General features: G+C 30.4%; 2 protein-coding genes across 3 annotated transcripts; one reads left to right on the top strand and one right to left on the bottom strand.

Moving 5' to 3' along the window:
* Positions 1-487: 487 nt before the first annotated feature.
* LOC123920020 (glucomannan 4-beta-mannosyltransferase 2-like) lies at positions 488-6,979 on the top strand. Of its 2 annotated transcripts, XM_045972100.1 has the most exons (9): positions 488-1,175; positions 1,311-1,409; positions 2,020-2,272; positions 4,112-4,222; positions 4,508-4,644; positions 4,851-4,964; positions 5,061-5,260; positions 5,406-5,633; positions 6,413-6,979. In XM_045972100.1, the coding sequence occupies exons 1-9, from the start codon at positions 849-851 to the stop codon at positions 6,564-6,566; spliced, it is 1,623 nt and encodes a 540-aa protein (XP_045828056.1). In that variant the 5' UTR covers positions 488-848; the 3' UTR covers positions 6,567-6,979. The 2 variants fall into 2 exon arrangements, with proteins under 2 accessions (XP_045828056.1, XP_045828055.1); XM_045972099.1 differs by having other exon boundaries at positions 585-1,175; positions 4,851-5,260.
* A 7,162-nt stretch (positions 6,980-14,141) lies between these two features.
* On the bottom strand, positions 14,142-18,433 carry LOC123921425 (histone deacetylase HDT1-like). The gene is made up of 11 exons (XM_045973964.1): positions 18,215-18,433; positions 17,931-17,998; positions 17,234-17,439; positions 16,688-16,719; positions 16,562-16,597; positions 16,355-16,467; positions 16,017-16,076; positions 15,718-15,909; positions 15,512-15,599; positions 14,679-14,778; positions 14,142-14,567 (listed from the first exon to the last, which is right to left on the bottom strand). Exons 1-11 carry the CDS (start codon positions 18,225-18,227, stop codon positions 14,537-14,539), a joined length of 939 nt encoding a protein of 312 aa, XP_045829920.1. The 5' UTR covers positions 18,228-18,433; the 3' UTR covers positions 14,142-14,536.
* Positions 18,434-19,020: the final 587 nt, after the last annotated feature.

Raw genomic sequence — 19,020 nt, 5'->3', positions numbered from 1 at the left:
AAAACTTTTTTATTAGTTTTAATGAAATAATTTAAAATGACACAATATAAAATTGAAAGAAAATAATTAATTTAGTCAAAATATTTAGTCAAATTTTTATAAAAAAATTTAATTAATTTTCTAAGTCAAAAGTAACTTTTTATTAGTCAAAAAAAACTTTTTTTATTAATAAAAATACTGATTTCAGAATAATCAATTAGATTAAAGTAATTATGTCAAAAGAAAATAGTATTTAAAATTATCAGTAAAGCAAAAAAAAATGTCAAAAAAATACTAACCCAATTAGTCAAAAAAAATAAAAAAATTCAACCCAAACAATTTTTTGACAGTAGAGATTTATGTTATTACATATCTGGTTAAAAAGGAAGCAGCAGCATATTCCATTCCAGTGAGGCAAAAGACACTCTGTGAATATAACTTAAATATAAAAAAAAAATTAAGAGAAAGAAAAAAAGAAATATCAACCAATCAATAATACTCAATAAATAACAATAATATTTATAATAAAAAACATTTATGGTAGATGGAAAAATCTATCACCATAACTCTGACTATAAAGTAACCCCTTTATCTCTACACTCATTGCCCTTCTCATTCTCTCTCTCTCTCTCTCTCTCTCTCTCTCTCTCTCTCTCTCTCTTACACTCTCACTGTCCACAAAGAATGCCTCTGTTTGTTTCATACCTATAGAGGCATTCTTATTCTTATGAACAAAATTGTGAACAAGTTTTGATTTTTAGAGAGTGTAGAGAGAAATTAATCAAAAGGGCTATTCCCATTTTTTTTTTTAATTTTTAATTTTTTTACCAAAGATCTTAAATTTTTGTTTTTTTAATTTTTGAGTGAAAATGGGTGAATCAGAACCTAAAATTTTTATACCAGAGAGTTTTCAAGTGAACTATGATGTTTCCAGTCAAATTAAGATGATTTGGGAAGTGATGAAAGCACCATTGATTGTTCCTCTTTTGAATGCTTGTGTTTACATTTCATTAACAATGGCACTTATGCTTTTCATGGAAAGAGTTTATATGGGTATTGTTATTGTTTTAATTAAACTCTTTTGGAAAAAACCTGAACAACGTTATAACTATGAACCTCTTCAAGATGATGAAGAACTTGGTGGCTCTAATTTTCCTGTTGTTCTTGTTCAAATTCCAATGTTCAATGAAAGAGAGGTCAGACAAGATTCTTTTATATGTTTTGTTTTTATTTATGTTCTGTTTTTTTACTTTTTTTTTTTTTTTTACGGTTTAAAACTAGTAAAAGACCCGTGCATTCTGATAAATAATGTTTTTATTTATCTGGAACAGGTTTACAAGGTTTCGATTGGAGCAGCGTGTGGACTTTCATGGCCGACGGATCGACTCGTGATCCAAGTACTTGATGATTCTACTGACCCAGTGGTTAAGGTATTCCACAAATTCATGTTCATTTTTTTCAGTTCAATTTTTGAATGACTCAATGAGGATCTACATTCTTAGTTTATCTCGATTAATGGTAAATTTGACAAAATCACGATAATTTTGGTAAAAAATCACATTAATGTTTTTATTAACCTAACGTGCCACCGTAATTTTGTTAATCTCACTCTTTACCCATATATCTCGATTTTAAGATCATTAATTTATTTTTCATTTTTGTTCAAGAAAAATATTTTTCTTATATGTACTAGTATTTACCATTCAAAGTACTATACATTTTCTATTAAATTGAGTCAACAAAAGAAAAAATAGTTTTCTTTTTATTAAATGAATAAATCCCAGTTGTGATTTTTTTAACAATCATGTTGAATACCAAAATTGACCATATAGATTTTTTTGTTACAAAAAATAAAATAAAATTGACCATATGGATTTTTTTATTTAAAAGGGGTGTTGAGGAATTAAATGTAGCAATAAATATTAAGTACGTTTTGTAGTTATTATTGAAAATAAAAAAAATAAAAAAAAAATTGTACTATACTATACTATAGTGTATACTAATAATAGTAATAATGTTTTGTTGTGATGATGAATGTAGCAAATGGTGGAAATGGAATGCCAAAGATGGGCAAGTAAAGGAATAAATATAACATACCAAATAAGAGAAACAAGAGGTGGATACAAAGCAGGAGCATTAAAAGAAGGATTAAAACGTAGTTATGTCAAACATTGTGAATATGTTGTTATTTTTGATGCTGATTTTAGTCCACCACCTGGTTTTCTTAGAAGAGCTATTCCTTTTCTTGTTGGAAACCCTGAAATTGCTCTTGTTCAAGGTCGTTGGAGATTTGGTAAGTTAATTTTACATATCGTTTAATTTGTATACATTGTCGGTCATAATCAATCATATATGACTTTACAATACTAATATTTATTGTTAAAGTGAAATAAGTTTAATCATCTGATAATTATGATTGATTGCGTTAAAATCTTTAAAATAATTGTGAATTAAATTATTTGACTTTATACTTGCTACTAATAGTACTGAATATACAATTTTGACATTTTTTTACTAGTTAAACGAGGACTTGTGACAAACCATCACCATTTTATTGTATTTTTAGTAAAAACTACAACCATTTTATTTATTTTTTACTGAATATCTAGACTCATAGTGTCGGTGGCATATTTGGCAATGTTTTTTTTAAAGAAAAAAAAGTTGAAAATGATTATGTGATGTTGTTTTTTATATTGATTGTGTAGAAGAGTGAACTTTTACTTTTTACAATTTTGTCCTTGTTTGACTTGGGTTGGCCCGGTTTAGGGGAATGGGTCCATGAAAACAAACCCTTCAATCACGGGTGGGGAACATTAACGAGTCATTAATTATAATTTAGATTATTATACTATAATTATAAAGTGGGATATTAGTAATAAGAAAAAAACAAATAAATAAAAACAACTACTAGTTCTAATTCTACTTTTCCAACGGTTTATGATGATGATAATTAGTATAATAATGTTACCATTTGTTAAGAAAATAAATTAAAGAAATTAAATGTTACAACAAAATAAAAAATGTGGGCGGCTAAATGTGTCAATTTTTTTTGGTCAAGGAGTTAAAGTTTTTTAATATAGTGAAAGAAATAGGAATGAGTCCAATTATCATCATGTGAAAATTATGAGATATATAGTCTTTCTTTTACTAGAAAATAATTCACAAGTTGTGCAAATTGAAACAAGTTAAACTATAATATTTGTTTTGGTACATTAAACTATAATTTAATTTAATGAAGAAAGAAAGTAAACTAAAGTTACATGCACTATTATTTTGAAAGGGTAAAAATGTCATGTATGAATGAATCCAAAGATCAAAGTTTTGTATAGTTCCAGCAAAGCTAATACTTCCCACGTGGTTTTGCAGTATATTTAGGGTTTAGATAAATAAAAACATAAAATAATAATAAGAATAATAATAATAAGAGTGTCAGTGTGGGTAGCACCATGTGTCTAATGGTGGACCTTACTCTTTTCTGCCGACACTTCTACTATTCCTTCTTCTCTTTTTTTATTATGTCACCTCACAACAAAACAATGTAACTTATTTGTTAAGATATTATATAAATATTCTATAATGTGATTTTATTGTTATTTTTATACTGTTATTATCATATCAGTGCATAACAATTAAACTTGACGAATTTTTCAATTTCACAATGATAAACTTATTTGGTTAGGTATTATATTTATAATTCAAATTTTAATTAAAAATAATTCTATATAATAGTGGTGGTGTTAGTTAATAGTGTTGGCTTGTTTAGACATACTTTAAACTTTAAATCTTGCTATCATTTTCATATTATAATGTGTTATTTTTGCTAAAACATAAAATAAAATCCATGTGTTTATGTGGGACCTTAGCTGACTTTTGCTTTATTGTACTTTTTGTTGGCCACCATAATGGAATTATGCATTTGTCCTCTAATTGTACTTACCTTATGAAAAAGTTAATTAACCAAAAGCATATAGTAAAAAAGTCAAAATCTTAGTGTAACTTTTTTTTAGTATAGACTATTGTTTTATGCTTTCATTTTCATCTTTTAATGACTAAATTGAGCAAAATTAAATTAATTAGTTGGTAGTAACAAATTATGGATTATATTAACATTTAGAATATGGTTTTGTGACAGTGAATTCAAATGAGTGTTTGTTGACAAGAATGCAAGAGATGTCTCTGGATTATCATTTCACAGTTGAGCAAGAAGTTGGATCAGCTACTCATGCTTTCTTTGGTTTCAATGGTAAGTTAATTCCCTTTAAAACCTTTTTTTTTTGCGGCTAATGTTAGTTATTAGTTGTTAGTCGCGTTAGCGTGTGGATTTAAACCACATGTTTGGCTACATTGCCTTATAGCTATGTAGTAGCGACTCTTTAGATTTTAGGTGTGTCTGGTTTGGTGTTTGACACGATCCTGACAAATGTGATTACATTCAATCACTTTTATTTTTTCGTAATAATTATGAGTGTCTACGTATCAGTGTCTGTAATTACTTACTAATGATTGATGTTTCGGAACTTGAATGCAGGGACTGCTGGTATTTGGAGAATAGCTGCAATCAACGAAGCAGGAGGGTGGAAAGACAGAACAACAGTCGAAGATATGGACCTTGCTGTTCGAGCAAGTCTTAGGGGATGGAAATTTTTGTACCTCGGAGACCTCCAAGTAAATCTTCTTTTCTAGTTCCCAAATCATACTATGGTTCTATTCTTAGCTCAAATCTTCTGCAGTAGTCCAATCAGTAAATTCAAATCTCAACCGTTCCATATGGATTTCAACGGTTGAGATTTGACCGTAATGACTGGACTAATGCAAAAGATCGTGCTTATATCAAAGTGTGATATTTATCATTGCAATTTTCATTTTGATAGGCAAACAGTGAACTTCCAAGTACTTTGAGAGCCTTCAGATTCCAGCAGCACAGATGGTCTTGTGGTCCTGCTAATCTGTTCCGCAAAATGGCGATGGAGATTATAAGGAACAAGGTATTTTTCTTTATTAAGATTAAGAATGAAGAGTCAAACATGTTATTCATTTTAGTTCTGAATTTTGATGATGTTCTATTTTGGATTTGTGTGCAGAAAGTGAGGTTCTGGAAGAAAGTGTATGTTATATACAGCTTTTTCTTCGTTCGCAAAATCGTAGCTCATATGGTCACTTTCTTCTTCTACTGTCTTGTAATCCCGCTCACAATTTTGGTCCCTGAGGTTCATGTTCCAATTTGGGGTGCCGTTTATATTCCTTCCATCATCACCATTCTCAACTCAGTCGGAACACCAAGGTACGCTTAATTTTCTATCGTGTTATCTTATCCATGTTTGAAATAGCAGTGAGTTTTCAGAATGTGATTCTGCCAAACTCACTGTTAATCCGAACATGCACACATTGTGATTCTGTCAAACTTACTATACGGAAAACTCTTGCAGGTCTATTCACCTTTTGTTCTATTGGATCCTTTTCGAGAATGTCATGTCTTTGCACCGTACCAAGGCTACCCTTATCGGTTTGTTTGAATACGGAAGGGCTAATGAATGGGTTGTAACTGAAAAACTCGGAGATTCTGTCAACAACAATATCAAAAACAAATCTGGAGATGCTGCCAAGAAGACTAATGCCAAAGTTCAAAAGAAAACAAGATCCAAATTTATGGAAAGGTTAGTTATTTATCAATTTTTTTAATCTTTTAAATCAAAATATTATTGTATCTTCATTTGGTATTTTTGTCTAATCTCAAATTCTACATCTACATTTTGGTTGTCACTCATAGTAGCTGTCATTAAGGGAATCTTATAGTTTGTTCAATAATTTGATGATTAAAGGAAATAATATAGTGACTAATTTTTTGTTATTATTCATTTTGTGATATTGTTAGTTTAAGAATCATTGAGTAGGTATAAACATTTCTTCTAAATATTTTTTTAATTCCGTTTGCATATAAGAACAATGCTATGCTATGCTAATCAAAATGTTTCTGACATATGCACATGAATATTACAGAAGATTTTGGATTATAAATTTTTAACCATATGCACATGACAGAAGATTCTAAAAAACCAAAATTAGAATTATTATAGAATGAACTCAAAATATTTTAAGATTATGTTTTGTAGTTTTGAGTTCCTAAAAAGTGGGAATTTTGTCTTACTTTTAGTTCACCTACAATTTTGAATATCATATCTGCAATACTGATACTTCAGATTGAAGATGTGTTTACACGTTTCAGTGTAACTATCTATCACTGTTTTACTGTCACATGTGTTGGTGTGTCAATATCATGTCAGTGTCACTGCTTCACAGATAGTTACACTTACACGTCTAAACACATAAAACAGTGACAAAGACACGATGTTGGTGTTTACACGTGTCTGTGTCACTGCTTCGTAATTTCATAATTTTTATCTAACCTTTTGATTTATTGTTTGAACATGAACAGGCTTAACTTTTTGGAGCTGGGATTTGCAGTGTTTCTATTCTTCTGTGGATGTTATGATTATAATTATGGGAAACACAACTACTTTATTTACCTCTTCCTTCAAACCTTAACCTTCTCAATTGTTGGATTTGGTTATGTTGGAACCATAGTGTAAAAGCACTTTTGAGCACAAAATCCTTAAAAGTTCATTAGTGTCGTGTCGATATTGTCCTAGTTTCTTCTTTACAAAGTATAAGAAGGGGAGCTGAATTTCTTCGAGCATCGGAACGCTGCACCAAATCTACAGTTAATATAGGGGGAGGAGAAATTCTTTCCTAGATTTTCATTGTCATCATCAATCAAGAAGATAGAAGTAATTATCAATGGAGTACAAAGTCTTGAAGACAAACAAGAAGATCTGTTAAAAGTGCTTAAATTAGAGCTTTAGACTGTTAGATAGTGTGGTTTTTTGTTTGCATAGATTGTTTGGTGAGATTTTTACAGTTATATATTTGGTTGGTCCTTTATTTATTAGTTTTTCTTATGTGACAAAATAATTTGGTGGATAAATTATGCAAACTTTTGATACATGGTATTTGTCTTTTTTTTTTACTATGTTACTTGTGGGGAAAATATCTTGAGAGAGAATTTTGCAGATATAGTCCTCATCTATTTGAAGAATAAGTTTCTACGATTATGCGCAGAGAGATGAATTGGTTTATAAGAGAGAAAGTATTAGCCAAAACTACTTTGACCACCTCCATTGATGCATCTAAGATTGTTCCAAAAAAATATATTAGAAAATCAGAACCCCTAATTAAACCAAACTGCACTTAAATGATATGAACAGTCTCTTTAAGTTTACGAACCAAAAACATGGCTCGCAAAAAATTATACCTTTTTCATTCTTTGCGAATTATTTTACCAACCACATTCTTCATAAAGGTTCAGACATTTGTGTGACAAATCAATTTAAAATAACTTATTCAATTTTCGACGTAATTGCTGAAATATAAAAATTCACGGTAGATCCAACAAAATCCTCTAAATTATCTTTTTCACTCTCAAGGACAGTTGTAACCATCCCTATATATGCCAAATTATCATATTGGTGTACTCCAATAATAAATTTAAAAAATTACCAATTTTAAGGATCTCTTATAGTATTTCCACACAAAAAAAAATGAAAGATGCTCTTATATAGTAAAATGAGGTCATCCCTTAATATATGCTACAAATCAAAATGTTTTGAAGGATATAATTTTATTGACTCACACTTAGTGCTTAATTCTTTTATAACACTTTTATTTTTTAAGGTACAATCGCTATTAGAATTCTTCCAAAATAACATGTCATTTTCTTCTTTTTCATTTTTCTCCCCCCTTATTACTTAATAGACATATTACTATGTGAGAAAAGCATGGGATACCATTTTCATATTTTTCAGTTTTTGTCATAACTTCAATTTATATTATAAAAAATAAACATTAGGATAAGAAATCACATGCAACATATCATGTGCTGTTTGTTGTTTTTATATAAAAATATAAAACCACAACATCAATCATAATTTCTTTCCATCTTATACTTCCACTAACCAATATTCTTATGCCAAGTGTCACCATGCAATTGGTTCAAATTTTTTATCCCTATCATAACCTTTAGCTCAACAATGTCTTTTAATGCATGATGATGTTCTTTTTACAGCAAAGGATCCTTTTGGGTTTTACTAAAAGATTAAAAAAAATCAATGTAGCTTAATTTGGGTATGCTTTTTTTATGTAACATCTTTTGGGTATACTCTCATGTAACATGTGATGACAACAATCATGAATTGTCATTTTTGTTACTTCAAGCAAAAGTGTCTTTGTCTGTGAAACTTTACCTCATTTTTTATCACTTTAATTTAATGCCTTATTTTTTTAGTAGAGGAGATTAATTGTGTACTCACACGCAATCCATAATCCGTAATTTCAGTACTAACACTTATAATATTAGAGAAAGGAAACATGCTCAATTAATTTTATGCATAGGTGGTGTAATACAGGAAAGGGTCCTCTCCTGTGCAGTTTTCATCGCAGAGGTCCAGTCCCAAATTCAATAATTTAATTTTTAAATAAAAAAAATTAAAATTACAGTAATAATTCATTGTGGGACTAAGATTTCACTGGACAAAATAATGTACGGGAGAGGATCCTCTCCAATTAACACTATAATATTTAGAGATATTTTAGTGATTAATTTGTTTTTTAATATTAACCTTGGTTTTCAGAAAAATGAAACCCAATAACCTATAGTTCGATTGCGAGATATTTTAGAGATTAATTTAAAAAATTGGCTTGTCTGATTAAAAGCATCTATAAAAAAATTACTCCATCGATATATATGAATATATAAATTAATATTTGCAAAATGAACTTATATAAAAAAAAAGTGTACTATTAATGTATACAAATTAATATATAACTAATATTTTACCATTATTCTTAAAATGTACTTGCAACAATAATGTGTCCTCATTAGAATTAGAATCGTAAAATTGTGGGTAATAATAAAAAATTGTGTTACATAATATATACTTTATGCGACACTATATATCTTACTTTTTATCTTTTATGATCTATATATCTCTCCTACTTTTTATCCTTTACATACACAATATGAAATTACACAAAAACTAAAAAAATGCCGTATTTAACATCAAAATCTGATGTCAAAATGTTTTTTCTTTGTAATAAAGTAGGTGCTATGTACCAAAAAAAAAAAAGTAGGTGCTAAATTAAGTTTCTTAAGATCATTGAAAAGGCCATGGTAATTTTTACCCATTATTTAAAAAAGGTAAGTTACAATGATTGTCCTCTTTATTCGATAGAAACTTTCAAGTTAAGATTTTCATTTTTTTTCTTCTCAAAAGCTTGTCCTAATCCTAATGCTATAAAACAAGAGTGAAACTCAAAGCAACAGCTAATTTTTCCTTCTTTATTTATGTTGATCTCAAATACTATATATATTTCTTGTCAAGCTGGCCTTTCAAGTTTCAACATTTTTTCCATGTCATCAGATTGCTTCACTTATATTGTATTGTTTCTCATTTTCAACACAGCATCAGATCCTCCTTGTGTCCTATAATCTAGCTGTCCTATTTCCAAGCATTGATTCTAAAGTGAGCATTTTTTTTATTGTTTGTAACACTCAGTTATATATTTTCTTTCTTTTTTTTTTTAATATGAAAAATAGGTTTAGGGGAGTAACCGGGTCTCAGAGATTCATTAGAATCAGGACAGACCTCAAGAGTCACACTGTGCTAATAGAGGTACTTATCCACTAATTAACGAAGTTTTTACATTGATAATAGGAGTTAAACTCTTATATTTGCAGGATTTGAATCAACTTATAATCGACTGATGGCAATATTGGCCAACATCTATTATTAGGGTTGTTTTTATGTAGAATTTCATTCATAGATTTATAAATGATCATTATTAATGACTTTGGATTCAAATTATTTAGACTCTATTTCTGTTTGTCTTGTGAAATAAATGAAACTAACAAAGGACTCAATGTTTAAATGCATAATATATATATATATATATATATATATATATGTAGTCCATAGTTTATTTTTTTGGTCAACCAGAATACATATCTTAGCTTATTTATGAGTACATATAAAAGATATATTCTTGCATGTGATCGAGTGACTTTGATTAGCAAACTTAAAATATATAAAAATATAATATAATATAATAAATACAGAGTATAAATGGGCTCCATAATACTATAGTGATATGATATGATATGACCCAACCTTTGGATCATGGAAATTGGAAGGATCTATCCAATACTTAATGCTCAAGTGGGTTGCGCAAATCCCAAGCTGCCATGGAGTATCCATTGAATAGCAAACCATATAATTCCCAATCATAAACACCAAGAACAAGAAGAATCAAACCGAAAATTAAAGATAAATTTGAAATCCAGTTACTCACAGTTTAGTCTCTAACATGTTAATTATTTGACTCATAGTATTTTGTCAATATTATGCAGGATGGAGGTAGGGGTTTGAGGGGGTTTCAACTGAATTCTTTGGACAGGGCCAACTCTGAACATATATAAGCTTTGGGGCCAATGGTCTAGAGCCCAAATGTTTTTATATACATATTGTATTATAATAAAATAAAATAAAAATTTTGTTTGCCACACTATCGATTTATTTGCGCACCCTACGAACTTACCAAAATGTTCATGTCCGATACTTAGGCAGCGGGTACCCCAAAGACATCCTATAATTTTTTTTATAACATCCGTTACTTAAGTAGCAAACGACAATATGCATTAAAAACACTCATTTATTCACATTCCAAGCATCAAGTCTTATAATTACAAAATTAAGAGAAAGTAATAGAAGTTTCTAGAAAACTCATAAAATAATATGATTCATTTAAATAAAGTACTAGTTCTACTATTATTTAGACATATTTTAATGCTATCATCAGGGTTGGTGTATTTTTTAAAAAAAATTGCGGGTACATGGATGGGTATACTATAGTACCCTTACTCATTGTTTTTTTTTTTTTATAATGCGAAGAACATCTATATTTCAGGGGATAAAGCGCACTTGACCCCTATCCTTTGTCTATGTTTCTTTATTATATATATATATATATATATATATATATATATATATATATATATATAATATATATATATATAGGGGGACATAGACCTAACTCAGTGAGTCCACACAAATGCATGTAGGACAATGAAGCATGCCAACTTCTACTTAATCCTAAAACACAAAATAGAAGTCGTAGAATATTTGAGTGAATGAACTGACTGTCAACACGAAAACGGTCTAAGAACCCACTACTCCTTGCAGCTAGCAGCAAGCGATGGTGGCTTTTTCAAGCTGAATTGTTCGAAATCAAGGAATGATACGAATATTGAGATAGATCAAGCACAATAGAGGTGTAATATGTATCAATCTATGAAGAATCACGTCTTGTTGAAAGCAACTCGGATCCAATCAAAAGCAAAATCGAGGGATGATCAATCAACGTGGCTGAGCACCACGAACATAAGAAACGCCAAAACTAGTGAACCTCATTAGCACAACTAATGATTACTACCGTCAACACAGAGTATCTAAATACCAAGTTCTTTCGAACAATCAGGCCGACTCAAGTCTTGATGAATCTAGCGTGTGAGAAGCTTCCAACAAATGGATTCCTCCAACAGCCAATTTTGAAAATTCATTTTGCATATGCTGCATATGTCGTGTATTAATTCCACAACCCAAGCTTTCTCTATCAAAGAAAAATCCAAAACTCAAGCTTCATGTCTACCAGCGTGAACCGCATCAGACAACCGATCTTTGTAGCAATCAACAAAATCTATTGGTAACGATCGTGAACAGTTTGTATATAAAAAAAAAAGTAAATTTGTTTGCTATATGTATAAACATGTATTTTAAAGATAAAGTCAGGAAGACAGTTGATACTTTAGGAGTAAGTGGATAAACATCAACAAACGGTGCAAGTGACAATGACGAGTGAATCGGACGCCAATAGCAAGTGATGCAACAGTGTATACACTGACCTAATGCGCAAGCACTTTGAGGAATTCAGAGAGGAAACCTTTCCTTAAAAAGAAGCCTTTCAGCTCAGGCGAGACCCACGACTGGTTGAGCAAAGTGAGACACTTTTTAAGGACGACATAGTAAACGAAGTAAGAGATTAGAATTGACCCTCTATCTATTGAACGAAATAAAGCCTAGTGGGAAGGAAATAAAGGGAATAAAGAGGCAAACACCGGACTTCAGAATCGCGAGTTATACTGGGCTTGGTGTGGAATTTGGGAAGTCCCATTCAGGACTATGCATGTACAAAGATAAGTAAGATGTTGCAGATGAAATAAGTCGAACACCTTATGAAAGAGTAGCCATATGAGGACGATCAGCAGAGTCGATTTGATATGAAACTAACTCCCTCCATACATAAGTGGCTGTTTTAGAATGATGCAATTGTGAAACGAAAAACGACCTTGTAAGTGTAACAGAGAAGACTACCCGAACTAGAAAAATGAAACGAACATTAAATTAAGACGATAGACCCCAAATCTTAATTAAAATTAGAGAATAGATGTAAAGTGTACCAAAAAAAATCGGCAATACAATGAAATCATAAAACTCTCTTTCATTTCTCTAGTCACATTTTCTTTATTCCCTTTATCTAGGTTGTAAGGGCAATATAGGGTGCATTTAAGAAAAAATCTATTTCTTACTTATTCGATTAATTTTTAATTGAGAACATAGTAAAATTTGATCCTGGGCAATGATTACATCAGTAGTAATATAGCAGAATAAACCCAGGACCTCCCTGATTTCTATAATATTGCAATTGTTTCTATTTGTTAATCAACATTTGCAGATATCTGACTTAGTATGTGTTTGGTTGAGCGTTTCCTCTTTCCAAACGTGAGTTTCAACTTCCAAAAGCAAGTTTGCCATTTTCTATGATGTTTGGATACAATCAAAAGCAAATTCTGAAACGTGCTTCCATTGTCAAAACGTGAGTTTAATGGAAGTCACAAATTGTAGCTTCTGCATTAACTAAAAGCAATTTTGGAGTTTGGTTTTTTGCTGACATATATATTTTACCTAATTACCCATGCTTCAACTCAAGATCCAAATTTTTTTTTCTTCAAGCCTCAAATTTTTTTGTTCTCCGGAACAGTTTCTCCTTATGTTTGCAGATTTGGAGGAAAAAAAAGTGGGAGAAGAAGAATGAGAAGAACACAGATGAAAAATTAAAAAAAAAAAATTGACAAACTAAAATCTGAATTTAAGAGAAGAATCAACAAAGTATTATGTCATCCATGAAATTAAACAACTTGAGAGGGGCAAGCATGGATGGCGAGCGTTAGAGATGAACTGACGGTTTGCAAGACAACAACCATTGATTACCTTTTTATATATTTTTATAATTAATTAAATGAGGGGTTCTAGAGAATTCTTGTTTAATTTTTGAGAGATATTATTTTTACCGAATTGATGAGAGATGGACAACTTGGTAATTTCACATCTAAAAGTACTTTTAATTTAAATTATTCAAACAACACCAAATGTTGAGAATCACTTTCAAGTTAATGTATCCAAACACAAATCAATTAACCTCAACTCACTTTTATCAAAATCAATTCTATCAAACTTAATTCTGCCAGAACCAATTCTTTTCTGCCAGAACCAATTCTTTTTACCGTCAAACCAAACACACACTTAGGTTTAAATAGACAAATAAATTTGATAACCACCTTGCAGAATAACGCATGAAAAAACTATACTACTTTAAAAGTAGGTCATGTTTGTTTCAGATTTTTCTCCAAAAAAATCTATTTTTTTTATCTTGTGTTTGTTTCAAATTTTTTCAAAAATCATTTTAGTAAAAAAAAATCATTTTTTTCATCAAAATGAGAATCTATTTTCATTAGCTTTTATCAAAATCAATTTTTTTTTATCATTCACCATCCCTCACCATCTTAAAAAAAATAGATTTTAATGATTGTAAACAAACGGCAAATAACTTTAGATTTTTTTCAAAATCTCTAAAAAAAAATGATTTTCTTAAAAATGATTTTTTTAAAAAAAATATCATTTTTTTTAAAATCTCAAACAAACATGCCCATAATAATTCAAACATCAGAATACACACTCCAAGTGTATTAGAATTGCAAGAGTGAGTAATCGAACATTGATCAAAAATAAAATCAGTTACACGTTTGATTAAGAATCTAGTTGATGTAGTATTTTGTTAGCAGAGAAGGAAATCAATAACAATACTGAAAATCAGAATGCCAGTGAAAAGGAAAGCTTCGCATCAGGTTTAATACGGTCACCCATAACGGCAAAATACAAAATCAACTTTAACGGTCGCTCTCCAAAAACCAATTTACAACCAAGATCTAAAGGCAATAATGTGAATATATTGGATGTTAAACAGTATCATCAAAAATTTCCAAACTATGTTTTCACCTCAAACTTTCCGCAGCTTGTAGTCTAAAGCTAGGATAAAAGATCAATTTTTTTCACCATACTCACTGTAATATAAGGGAAAATTACTACATGAATACGGTCATCAATGCAATAACTCAACGACGGCCTTGCTTGGACTTTTTAGACCTGAAAATACCATTAAAAAATCATAATTAAGTCATGATCTAACAAACAAAATTATTCATCAGCTTTGTCAAATCATATTTGTTTAACTATTTCAAGAGGAAAAAATCATACTTGCTAGAACTGGGAGACTGATCCTTAGCACCATTCTGAGGAGTTTTTCCACCTTTCTTGTTAGGATGGGGAGTGGCTATGTGTACAGCTTTTTTATCATCTACAACACAAATTTAATCAAGAATATTAAATAGGGGGAAAATAAACAATCACTATAACCAATTACATTTATCATAGAATGCCATGGAAGATATAAATTTGTTATGCAAATCAATTTATCATGAACACACAAATGTAGAAAAGCATTCGCATACACACTGTACCAACCAAGCATCTAAAAACAGAGTTGTAAGACAGATTACTATAACCAGTTAAACAGGATGAAATATAATCAAGATATGATCACTGCATAAAAGAATATTAAATAGGGAGAAATATAAACAATTACTATAACCAATTACATTTACCATTCAAGCATATAATGCCAACGAAAATAGAAATAATTTGTTATGCGCTCAAAGCAAATAAATTTATCATGAACACACAAATGTAAGAAAACATTGGCATAAACACAGCACCAACCAAGCATCTAAAAACAGACTTAGTCATCTAAACGGGAAAACTGCAAGGGAAACTAATCAATCAGAATAGATTCTATGGATTTTATTTGAGGATTTATCATGTGACACAAGCACTTGATGTCTTTTGTTGAGCTTCTGAATATACGTTGAGTTATGACATACTTATAAACATTTTTAGCTTATTTCAATAAGCTTATGAAAAACAGCTTATGTTTAATCACATGTTGCATGAGTTCTCATAATGCCCAAACACTTGCTGAATATATAATGCAAAGTATTGTGTGCTCGTGTGTGTATGTTTAATAACCTTACCAGTCTTTCCAGGAGTAGCATTTTTAGCTCTCTTGGCAGAAACTGGAGTTTGTGGTGCAGCCTCATTTGGTCTCTTGTTATTCTTGCCCTGATCCACATTCAAAACATGAAACCATGTATAAGTACTAGTGTAGTCTGCGCATAATACAATCATAAGAGAATAAAAAAAACAAAACAGAGAACTGCATTGTACAGCAGTAGATTACCTTCTGAACAGGAGTCTCTTCATCACTAGAATCTTCATCACTAATATCATCATCACTGATATCTTCATCACTAATATCGTCATCAGAATCAGAATCAGTCTTTTCAGGAGTAGCAATTTTAGTCTTCTTGGTAGGAACTGGGGCTTTTGGTGCATTCTTATTTGTTCCCTTGATGCTCTTGCCCTGATCCACCTTCAAAACATGAAAACATGCATAAGTACTGGTGTAATCTGTTCATAATACAATCATAAGATAATAAATAACAAAACAGAGAACTGCATTGTACAACAGTTGATTACCTTCTTAACAGGAGTGGGAGTCTCTTCTTCACTTTCACTGTCCTCACTATCAGAATCAAACTAAAATGACAAATGAAAGAATTTACCATAAAAAATCTCAAATAACACTATATACCAGCAAGAAACAATCAATTTCTCATACGAGATTTCGTTCAAAAAATTTATTCTCTTATACAATATAAAACCAATGTTTACCAAAAAGACTCATATAAACTCGAAGAAAAAGCATCTTATTTCCTTTTTGAAGATATAAGATAGCAAAGTAAAAATAATGATACATCACACATAAAGAACGAATTACATGAAAGTGCAATTTAAACCAGAAGTTACTAATATACCTCCTCAGAAGAATCAGAATCAGATTCACCTTCAACTTTCACACGCTTGACGACTTGCTTTGCCACTGCACCAGTTTCAGCAGCAGGTTTTCCAAGCTCCTTTGCAGCCTCAGCTTTTGATTCAAAGTTTCATAAAAGATGATAATTATTAGTAATCAAAGAAGTATTATATTATGTAATAAACTTCAGATTAAGAGCAATATCTACCAGGTTCCGTCAAAGGAGCAAGTTCAGCTTCACTATCTGTACAAATAACACAAAGCAAAACAAAGTTTGAGAAACCGACTTATCCAGAACAAGAATAACATTTTGAAACAAACGATTGAATCTCACCAGATTCGTCAGAGTCGTCAAAATCTCCATCGCTGCCACAGGAAAGACATCAGAAGTTGAGAGAAAAAGAAAGATAAATGATGAATTAGTAGTGAGGCATGATACACATGGATATATTAGGATGATTAGCAAAAAAAACATGTCCAAACAAGTGTTTTAAAAATCCAAACCAAACATTTCAACCGTTTGAACCTTATACTAGCAGTTACTACAGCTCAGTTATGTTAACAGTCCAATCACGGTTTTGTCTCGAATCAAGCTGTTTAGGACAGCTGAACCATAGCCCAAATATGTCTACTCAGTTTCTAGTCCGGTTTTTAAAATTGGTCAAATCTCCAAACACATACTCTCTAACGAAAGCTAAACAAATATTAACTTAAATAAAAACATGAAATGAAAACAACAGGTCCAAACACATTCTCTAAAGAAGCTTACACAAATATTAACTTAAATAAAAACATAAAATGAATACAAAAGATCCAAATAAACATTCTCTATAGAAAGGTAGACCAATTTATAATAAACCACAAGAGTGCGAAAAATTACTCAAGAACTTTGTATCCAGAAAAATGGACAGCAGCATTTTTTGAATTATGGGAAAGTTCAGCCACCCTGTCTAGAACTATATTCAAAGTTGTGTGAGGAATGGCATCCTTAATAAGAGTTCCCAGAACAAGCTTCTGACCATCAACTTTCACATACACAACAACCGGTTCAGTTGCTTTGTCTTTCTTCACTTCCCCGAGTGCAGCCTGAAAATAACAAGTTACACCTTATCAGACTATTTTTAAAAAACAACATAACCTATGTTTGCTTCCAAGTTTGCAACAGCCAAAATTGATTCTGGAAATGTAAACTTGATTTTGACATCTTTGGTCCCTCTCGAGTAAAATTAATTTTATCCCCAAAATTGATCCTAACTTGAACCTAGGATTTCTACCTTCTAAGTCTAAATGTGTTTTTTCCGCACTTTTACATTAATGTATATGAAGCACAGACTCCGACACTGACACTTGACACGGACAACGACACGCCTAATCATAGAGGTATCCGTGCTTCATATGTATCCATCCATTTTTAAGCAAATATATTCAAATATAAACCACTTTACACTCAACTTACTTTTAAGTAAAATCAATTATACAAAATTAATTTTTATAACCGCATAATCACATTTCTTCAACAACTAAGTTGAAATAACTAATAATACAATAGTGATGAAATAACATAAACAAATTATAACCTGAGAAATGTGGATGTATCCCAACTCTGGATCAACTTTAACAGATTCTCCAACTTTAACCTCAGCACCTAAATTTCAAAACAATGTATAATTAGACGAAATTGCGAAAAATAAATCAAAAAAATATCTAACAAATGAAAATTTCCTATCTAACTATGACCGATAGATTCAATACTACTAGAATACAATCGGTGTTGAGATTTCAGTACAATACTATTAGAAAGTGAAATTAGTGAAGTAAAATTGGAATCGAAAGCGAGAGAGAGAGAGAGAGAGAGAGATACCCCAAAACTCCATTTGTGATTAGATTTGAGCGAGAAAGAGGCGAGAAGAGAGAAAGGGAGTGAAAAAAGAGGGGAACTCGTTTGTTTGCAGAAGAATGAAAATAGGGTTTATGGGGTTTCTAACATATTTATATAGACGTATTAGGGTTTCTAACATATAAGGGAAAAATATTCTGTATGAAAAAATAAAATAAAAAATGGAAACACATTTTTTTTTTCATTTTATCAAAGTAGTCTAGTACAATATATTGGAGATAATGAGTCTTAGTACAATATACTTCCTCCGGTCCTTTTTATAAGGAATAATTTGGAGAAAAAAAAAATTGATCTTTTTTATAAGAAACAATCATTAAATTTATTGTTACAATTCCATTTATACCCTTTTTATAAGAAACAATTATTAAATTGGTCCTTTTTGTAAGACTTAAAACAAATATTAAAATAAATACAATAGAGAAACTTTGACAACCGCGTTTGCTAAGCAGGGTCTGTCCAACATACTATGTGAGACTTAAAACAGATATTAAAATGAGATCTATTACATAAAAAAAAAGTAAAATAAAAAATTTGTTATAAAACAAGTAAAATAAAAAGTTTACCTTAATTATTATTAGTAATTTTTTTTATTGAAACTCGATATCCAATTTAAGGATAAACTAATTCGAGAAATTAATTTTACCGTCCACTAATAGATGTCTAATTGAAGCTAGAGGGAAGCCCTACATATAAAAACGAATCCAATATAGAAATTGACTTGAAAGAATTGTACATAAACCCTAAAGAAATTAAAATGTATTGATAATTTA

The sequence above is a fragment of the Trifolium pratense genome, linkage group LG4 (genome assembly GCF_020283565.1).
Source record: "Trifolium pratense cultivar HEN17-A07 linkage group LG4, ARS_RC_1.1, whole genome shotgun sequence".
In the NCBI taxonomy this organism is placed as follows: domain Eukaryota; kingdom Viridiplantae; phylum Streptophyta; class Magnoliopsida; order Fabales; family Fabaceae; genus Trifolium; species Trifolium pratense.
The sequence above is the reverse complement of the archived record's forward strand: the minus strand, read 5'-3'. Positions and strand labels throughout refer to the sequence as shown.

Bases quoted from the DNA above. Each gene is read 5' to 3' on its own strand.
- LOC123920020 (XM_045972099.1), top strand. From the start codon at position 849: ATGGGTGAATCAGAACCTAAAATTTTTATACCAGAGAGTTTTCAAGTG. The intron at 1,176-1,310 runs GTCAGACAAGAT...TATCTGGAACAG, and splicing joins CAATGTTCAATGAAAGAGAG to GTTTACAAGGTTTCGATTGG. The intron at 5,634-6,412 runs GTTAGTTATTTA...GAACATGAACAG, and splicing joins AGATCCAAATTTATGGAAAG to GCTTAACTTTTTGGAGCTGG.
- LOC123921425 (XM_045973964.1), bottom strand. The intron at 17,440-17,930 runs GTTATAATTTGT...TGTTATTTTCAG, and splicing joins GATACATCCACATTTCTCAG to GCTGCACTCGGGGAAGTGAA. The intron at 14,568-14,678 runs GTATGATTTTTT...TGGTATTTTCAG, and splicing joins CAGTCTCCCAGTTCTAGCAA to GTCTAAAAAGTCCAAGCAAG.